Source organism: Sinocyclocheilus anshuiensis, unplaced genomic scaffold (assembly GCF_001515605.1).
Source record: "Sinocyclocheilus anshuiensis isolate Anshui unplaced genomic scaffold, SAMN03320099.WGS_v1.1 scaffold522, whole genome shotgun sequence".
Taxonomy (NCBI): Eukaryota; Metazoa; Chordata; class Actinopteri; order Cypriniformes; family Cyprinidae; genus Sinocyclocheilus; species Sinocyclocheilus anshuiensis.
Window position 1 is genome coordinate 1,574,901 of NW_015544185.1, and position 8,735 is coordinate 1,583,635.

Sequence of the window (8,735 nt, forward strand, 5' to 3'; positions counted from 1 at the left end):
AATAACAGATTTCATTTCATGTTGAAATACTGATATTTTTGGCTTTACTATCTTGATACATTATGAACAAATACTGTATCTTAGAAGCCAAACATAATACAATACAATAATGTCACTGCATCATGTAATATCATCACTAAATCACTATATTCTTGTTTACCACAATAAATCTGCATAACATAACATAACATATCATAATATAATTTTTTCATATTTAAGTGCTAAAATAACTAAAACTAAAAAACTAAAACTTAATAAAAAATTATAAAGACATACAGTATAAAAAATTACAATTAAAAAAGAAAAAATATATTTAAAAAAATCTTATTCACAGTATTAACAAAAATATTAGTATATCAATTTTGCCAAGGCAATATTTCTCATTTTCGTTTAGTTACTAAAGTTAAGTATAAAAATGACTACAACTAAATAAATGGAAAACTTACTAAAATTATAAAATTTAAAAAAATAAATAAATAAAATAAAAATGTAATATACTTCAAAATATTAACAAAAATATTACTATATCAATTATATTAAAATAACACTGATATCCCAAAAAATTTAAACATACTGCGCATATATATTTGTGTGTTTATACTGGAAGAAGAGGATAAAGATATGCACTGTCTGATCTGAAAGCATTTGTACAAACAAATGAGAAAGATAGCACAGCATGTTGAGGCACGAATGCAGTCGAGCAGAACTGCATCTGTCGAGTTACTGGACGAATTGAAGCATAGAAAAAAATATATATTATTTTAAGGCTTTGAGCTTTAAAGACAAAATAACTACACACACCTCACATTAAAGTGTGTGTCTGCTTTCACACAGCTCCAGATGGAGAGACTGTTAGAAATCAAGCCTCCCCTGCTGCTCATCTTGGATGCTCTGGCTTCCATCCCATGACTGTCACAGCACAGAGAGGAGCATCTCCAGGGTTGAAGGAGGTTCTGCACGCTGTGACCCAGATACGGAGCCTTGTGGGCCAGCCGCAAAACCTGTCTCTCTGGCTTCCCATTCCTCACGACTGTGACCCTTCCCTCAAAAGGACTCAAAACTGCTGTGATCCCTGAACCCCCAGCAGGCTTTGAGATGGTCATTTGGATGAACATAATTCAGTACATCACTGCATCAGGTAATCAAGGTTTCTGAATCACCTTTCATATTAAACACCCTGAATAACACTTTGATGATTTGGAACTCAACATCTGCGGTCGAGCATATTACAAATAATAATTTTCATCTCAAGAGATGAATGTGTACATAAAAATGACCATGACGATAGTGGGTTTAATAGCATTTCATTAGATTTGCATCATATGCCTCAATTTGACCTTTGCAAAACTAAATAAGAACACAAAGGTTATGATATTTGAAGTAGCTAAAGTAGCTCTAACGCAATGAAACCTTAAAGGTGACATATCATGAAAATCTGACTTTTCCAGGTTTTAAGTGCTATAATCAGGTCCCCGGTGCATCTACCAACCAAGGAAACGTGAAAAAGATTAACCCAGTAACTTTGTTTTGGTAAGCCTTTTTCTGCAAGCGTCTGAGAAAACGAGCGCGTCAGATTTCGCTCCCTTGGTGACGTGGCAAAGGCATCTCATTATAATATTACCGCCCCTTAATCTGTAAGTTTACACCCACGGCACCTTCATTTGATTTCGCAAGTGACAACGGTGTACCAGCCCTAATGCCGTGGCGAAAGTTTGAGCAAAACATGCTAACTGTTCTGTCTTTGGCTGCAAAGACGAGCACCGAACACTATTTAGAGTCCCAGCCTCAGAGGAGACAAGAGAGCAGTGGATTTATTGATTTATTTACTGTATATTGCTGATGCCACACAGATCTAATATACACATGCGATTTATTTCCCTGCTGTTTATCTTCAGAAAAAAGTCTCAAAAGGGGCAGGGAAGTCGCCAAATCTAGCTACAAAGTAGCTAAATTGGCAACACTGCCAAGCTGTAGTGGCCCAGCTCTATTCTGGAAAAGGGGGCGGGGAGCAGCAGCTCATTTGCATTTAAAGAGACAGGTCCAGAAAACAGCGTGTTTCTGCTTCCACTCAAAATAGGTATTTTCAAAATGATATTATAAATGACCTGTGGAGTATTTTGAGCTGAAACTTCACAGACACATTCTGGGGACACCAGAGACTTATATTACATATTGTAAAAAGGGGCATAATATGTCTCCTTTAAATACTTTTTTTTTTTTTGGAATGTTAACATGAATGCCAGGTGCTTGTGCACGTATTTATATGTAAATAAAAGTATTTATACATTTTGGTACAGTAGTATGTGGTCATTTGAATCTATTACTTTAAAAGAATCATTCAAAAGTGATTCACGGACTCAGTTTTAAACAGTTATTGGTTATTTTATTCAACCACTAAAGATGTGTGTCTAAAATTAAGATAAATACTTTTGTGTAAACTTATTTTGAACACTTATTCACATATTTAATTTTACTTAAAGTATTATAGTTATAGTGGATTTACTTAACTGAAATAAAATGAAATTTACGTGAAATATCGGAGTACAAAAGCTAAGTAAATTTTACTTTTTTCTGTATTTTTAAGAAACAAGCTTAAAGAAACAGTACTTTACTTAAGTGACACAAACAGTCAAGATTAGCACAAAGCAACAACACCACAAGATCCACATTCTAATATTGAATCAAAAACAGGAAGCGCAATGTGGTTCGATTCCCAAACAAGTGACTCTCCGGCTCTTTTTAGTGAATCAAAACATACATCGCCACACAATGTAGTTTGAATCCCGAGCGAATAACTTGATGAACTGAACTGAATCATATGACTTAAGAGTGGTTACTGAAGTAATCTAAACTCAGTACTGAATCAGTTAGCCTACTTTGTGTCCGATTCTGAATGACTGTTATTGTGTGACTGTGACATAATTGTCTTGAGACTTAAATCAGCAGTTACTGATCGCTTAATAGCTTATGACAACGATTAATTAGTGGTATAGCCTATTTCATAAAATGAATGAATGAAATACGACACCACCACATAGGTATCATTATTTTGCATTTATGCCGCCTAAAATGTCTGAGTAAACCCTTGTTGCTAAATTTTGAATTTATTTATCATATCTGTTTTATAGAAATCAGAACATTTTCCCTATTTGATTGAGGGCGTAAATGCAAAAATAACCCTTTTCTCTCTAAACATTCCTCAAAAGTGGCAAAACAGTCGTCAAGTGGAATCGTAACCGGATTTTTTTTATCGTTCCTTTTTTTAGGGGGATGATGGATGAAAGTATTTGCCGATTTGTTTAACAAACGGTCCTTTGAAACGAACGATTCAAATGAACCGATTCGCTCAAAGAGTCGGACTTCAGCGTGGGTCTGTGCGCGCTGACGATGCTGCATTCGCTCGAGCGCTTCAGCGGCGCAGCATCATTTGAACGCAGCACCTCAAGAAGACGCAACACAAAATGGCTTTGCGAATTTAACGCTCGACTGAGAAGGAACGCTCACAGCACCATCAGGAATATAGGGCGCTCGTCGTTTTTTTTTTTAATAATAAAGACCAAACACAAGAAACAAGCCTGGAAATCAACGACGGACAGTGGGGGGAATTTGGGGACAGTCATGGCGGGGGTGGGAGCCAGGGGGAGAAAGACGGGACTCCCGGGGTTCTGTTGGAAAACATGCTATTTCCACATTCTCTTCTGGGTCGTGTCTGTTTGTGGAGAAGAGAGGACCTTCATTGTTGAGGTACGTGGAGAGAGATGATGTCCACCATCCTCACCTCCGCTGGCTGCGCGTGCAAGCGACCTGTTCCTTTGAGCATCACCATACGGACGCGTTATAGCGCACAGCGTTTGGTTAGCAGATGACCATTACTATGAATTATGTTCAAATGGGTTTATTAGCTGAAGTGGGTCAAACACACTAAATAAATAATGATTTAGGGATGCATAAGTAAGTCATATTAGCAAGCAATGACATTTTTGTATATACATTTATTTTATAATCGTGTTAAATAATAGCTAATGATCACCATTAAATAAATATACTTGATATTTTAAAATTCGTACAAATTACTAACATCGTAAATAACATGACACTACACGTAAACAATAACAATGCAGCCAAACCAAACACACCTAATAGTAGCATCTAAATATTCGAAAACAGTAGCACTAATTTTGTTTTATTAATTATTATAATTTGTTATTTTTGTGGCATTATAGGTAGTTTAAAAATGCAACAAAAACAATGCAACCAGATGTGAATAAATTTACCATATATGAAAATAGTAACATTGTTATATATACAGTATATATATATATATATATATATATGTGTGTGTGTGTGTGTGTGTGTGTGTGTGTGTGTGTGTGTGACATTACAGGTAAAGCACATTTGCAACAAAAACAATACACCCAAACCATCCACATCACGACACATTTACCATGTTTGAAAATAGTACTAATTTTGATACTTATTATTTATGATCTTTTAAATGCATTTGTGAATACATGTAGTGCAGCAATGCATCCAAACAATCCACATGTGAATGAATTCTTATATTTCTCTCAGCTCCGTTTTGCCTTATATTCGGCCCCAGACAGACATTAAGTGTTTTATGTTAGCTCTTCCTGGAAATAGAGCACACTGAAGCCATTATCAGGTTGCCAGTAATTGGATAATTTCATTGCGCCACTCACTTGCACATGCATTCCCTTATTATACCCTATATATCTTTTGTCTTAGTTGAGGGCAACACGTTTAAGCCTTTATGCTTAGTGCAATGTGAGAACTGAACTGATCCTGTTCAAGAGACCTGCATCTTATTGAGCAAAGATAGGACAAAGACCTTCAGTTAAGATAGCGCAATCATTTTCCTTAAGGACACAAGAGCTGCTTTGAATGATTCTGTTACATATAGAGGCTGCATTTATAGCCATGTAATGCTTTTGTTTTGATGTGCATCTACTGTTTTCGTGTGTGTTCCAAATATAGGTTCCTCCATAATTGATGGGAAAGGCAGGGATGCTTTTGAGTAGCGAGCCAGAGCTGTTGGATTCAGCTTTGTTGTAGATTACTTGGTGAATAGAGATCTTACCGTTATGTCTGTCACAATTTTTAAAGATGAAGCATCTCTTTATGGTGCGGATTGCTTGACGAGAGGTTGATTTTGCTAAGGCTATTATGTAAGTAAAGTGGATAAATTAGATAAATAGGTTATACAAGGTTCACAAATGTGATATGCAGCTTGTCACTGTTGTATTGTAACCGATTTAAGACTTGAAAGTCATCATGCATGACAGAATAATGATGTATTAAAGAGACAAATGCATTATAATTTAAGCCTATCTTTTAGTTTTTAATGACAAAAATGACAACATTAAAGATTTATAAGATATTGTTCTTCCAGTCCACGTTCTGTTCCCATGCCTGGAGTGTTTTAACCCTCCGTTTCTTTGTTTCATTCACGTGAGTGACTTACAGCAGGAGCTTTAGTATGACTGCACATAATATGCACCTAATTGTTATGGGTATATTTACACAGTTTAAGCACAATATCATTCTAAATTGATTAATTACCTAAAAAACAGTGTGATCAAATTTTCTTTGCGCATGATAATCAGGCTACACGCATTATTCGGCTTCATGACCTAATTTGTAAATTGCAATCATAAGATTTGTGATAGTGCCTGATGTGCATAGACAAATAAACTGATATTTAGGTGAAGGTTCCTGTTAGATTTGGAAAATGGTGGGAAAAGAGGTTTCAGTGTCAGTATCCCATCAATATGAGATAATACGATCGTGATGATCCAGTTAACTGCTCATTCTGTTTTCAGATATTAAAGGGGTCATATGATGCTTTTTTAAAGATCATTATTTCCCCTTTAATCTTTTAAGACTCTGATATCAGATTAGACCATATTACATATAGATTATATCTTCCTATCTCAGGCTACATTCTGCATCACAAGACTAAATAGTTCAGTCATCACAGCAGCATTGATTTGTATGTGGATTGGGCAGTTTAATTGAGTTGTGCGAACAATTACCAGCAGTAAAAATGCAGTTTGTAGTACTAGTCATATATAGTTCTGGCCAACTGTAAAAAAGCGTCTGTTCCTTTGCTGGAGCATGACAAAGAACCGGGTGGAGCTGCTGTTGAGGGAAATGATAATGGTCATGGCAGTTGCTGAGGATGATATAATATAGTAAGTCTTGTACTCTTATTTCAGTCTTGTTGTTTTTCGACTCACTACCAAGCGAGTCATGCAGTGAGTAGGCTGCTGTCAATACTAGTTTGGTTTGTTGCCTTAGACCTGACTTATGCTTTGAGTACTGTAGTGTCCATGCAAAAGGAAAAATTAATATACTTTATAATATTTAATAAGTATTGCAGTTTAGTATTTTCATGCATGTGTTATTGCAGTATTATTAAAAAAAATTTTTTACCTTTATTTATATTGTGCTTTATACATTGTTTCAAAGCAGCTTTACAGTGATAAACAAGAAAATAGTGATTCAGTGATGCAAACAAAATTCAATTCTGCTGTAAAGCAGCTCTAAAAAGACAATCTTATATTCAGATTTATATATAATATTTTTAATTAGCATTTATTTTTATGAATTAAATTTTAGTTTAAGTTATAGTAATTTTGCTATGTGCTTGTCATTTACATTATTGTTTTAAACATTTCTATTTAGCTTTAATTTCTTTTTTATTTTCTTTTTTAGTACCTATTTTATTTCAGTTATTCATCAAAGTAACATTTCTACTTTTCATTTAAGTTTTTTATTTTTTTTTAAGTTTGAGTTTTTCATCTAATATTTATATTTTGTTTCATTTCCGCTTTATTTTAATAATAAAAAAGTTTTCCTTATCAGGGTTATTATAGTTAACTGGAACTAAAACCATAAAACCAATTTTGTTGCTCGAAATTAAATAAACATTAACTGAAATCAAATAAAATATAAAAAAAACCTTTGCCAGTTGCATAGGAAACATTTCTCATTTTTATGTACTAAAATAACAAAAATTACTCTAAAATAACGAAACTATATAAAATTATATAAAATAGCTAAAAATTATATAATAAAAAAAAAAATGCATAAAAATGACAATCACATCAGAAATTCGAAAACTTTAAAATGTAAAAAAATTAAAATAAATAAATAAAAGTTAAAAATGTAATAGTAACTGAATGATACTGAAATAACACTGTTTCTTCAAACATCAACAAGTCAGCATTTGTTGATTTTAATTTTATTGTTAAATATCCTGTGTCGCATATGGCAGTAAAATGACTTGCAAATGCTTTTTCATGTTAACTTTAAACAAAGACCTTTACACTTTGAGTTGGCTTGTATCTAGTCTTAAAACGCTGTTATTTGGATGCTGCTTTATTATGTCAGTTCTCTTATATAAATGCAGTTTGACAAGATGCGAATGACTTGCACTGACAGTGATGTCCTTAGTGTCCGTCTCTATTTGACACCTGTTTTAATGGATGACAGCTGTATCTGCATAGGACAGAGTTCACAGGGCAAAGAGAAGGCAATGCATGCATCATGCATCATATTGACAATATTCCTCATATTGACAATAACGTTAAATGTTGAACTTTGCTATTACTTTTTCCTTAGCGATCAGACTTGTTTTATTGCCAGAAAAACATAGCACTTGCATATAATAATCTTTTTTTAGGAAAACACCACTTGCATTTTCAAAAGAAAAAATATCAACATCTAGTTTGTAGATGCTGTCAGCCTGTGATATTGAACTACTTTGTCTGCACATTAGAGGAATCCCAGTGTCTAATCTAATCAAAAAGGCTTAAAAAAACAAAACCTAAGCAATTTTGAGATTCAAGGACACACCCATTCTACCATTTGCTTTGTTTCTTAGTTTTTTTCATTACTTAATACAGCTTAATATAAGGCATAGTAGCCTAGAGCTTTTTGGTCATTTGGTGGTTTGGCTCTTTATACAGTCATGCAGGATTTCCAGTCTGATTTAGTTCCGTTCCTGGACTATCAATTGATTTCTCTATTCTGTGTCTAGCCGTGTGGAGATACGAAACCTCTTCACCTTCATGTCACAGAGTCTGAGGCGAGTTTAGATTGCTGTCTCCATCTGACAGTTTAATTTTAGCCACAGGAGCAGTTAAGCCCCACCAGTTTGTTGGATTTGAATATAAATGCTCAGCGGTTGCTTCCTGTAAGGAACTGCACACATTTACTGTACAGTAGGGACTCTGGGAGCATCGTAAGGAAATTCATTCCGATTTTAGAAAAGCTTCATTTTCCAGTTTTGAAGCTGTTTTGTGCAGTGCTGGTCTAGACCTTTTGTGAAACATGCTGGGTAGCTTTATTGTCATTTTGTTTCAATAAATCATTTATAAAGATGTTTGAGAGGAAAATGTTGTGGCTTGGAGTCTGGTCTTGCAGAGCTCAGGAGATTTAATGAAGATCTCATTTAATGAAGATCTATGTGTCAGATGTCCTAAAAGTAATTATTAATGTTTTTCATATTATTGTAAGAACACAACAACAATATATATATATAATTAGGAAACAACAACAACAATATAACAATTAGAAAAAAATAATTTCTATATAATAGGTAACACTTTACAATAAGGTTTTATCTGTTAATATTAGATATACATATTTAAATAATTAAAATTATATATATATATATATATATATATATATATATATATCATATAAGTGAT

General features: G+C 33.8%; 1 protein-coding gene across 1 annotated transcript in view; it reads left to right on the top strand.

The window, feature by feature from the left end:
* The first annotated feature begins 3,409 nt into the window (after positions 1–3,409).
* LOC107696473 (matrix metalloproteinase-24-like) overlaps positions 3,410–8,735 on the top strand; it is a 43,308-nt gene continuing 37,982 nt past the window's right edge. Inside the window, exon 1 of the mRNA XM_016496817.1 lies at positions 3,410–3,744. Within this exon, the coding sequence (XP_016352303.1) occupies positions 3,619–3,744 (126 nt within the window). The 5' untranslated portion in view covers positions 3,410–3,618. The remainder of the gene's footprint in view (positions 3,745–8,735) is intronic.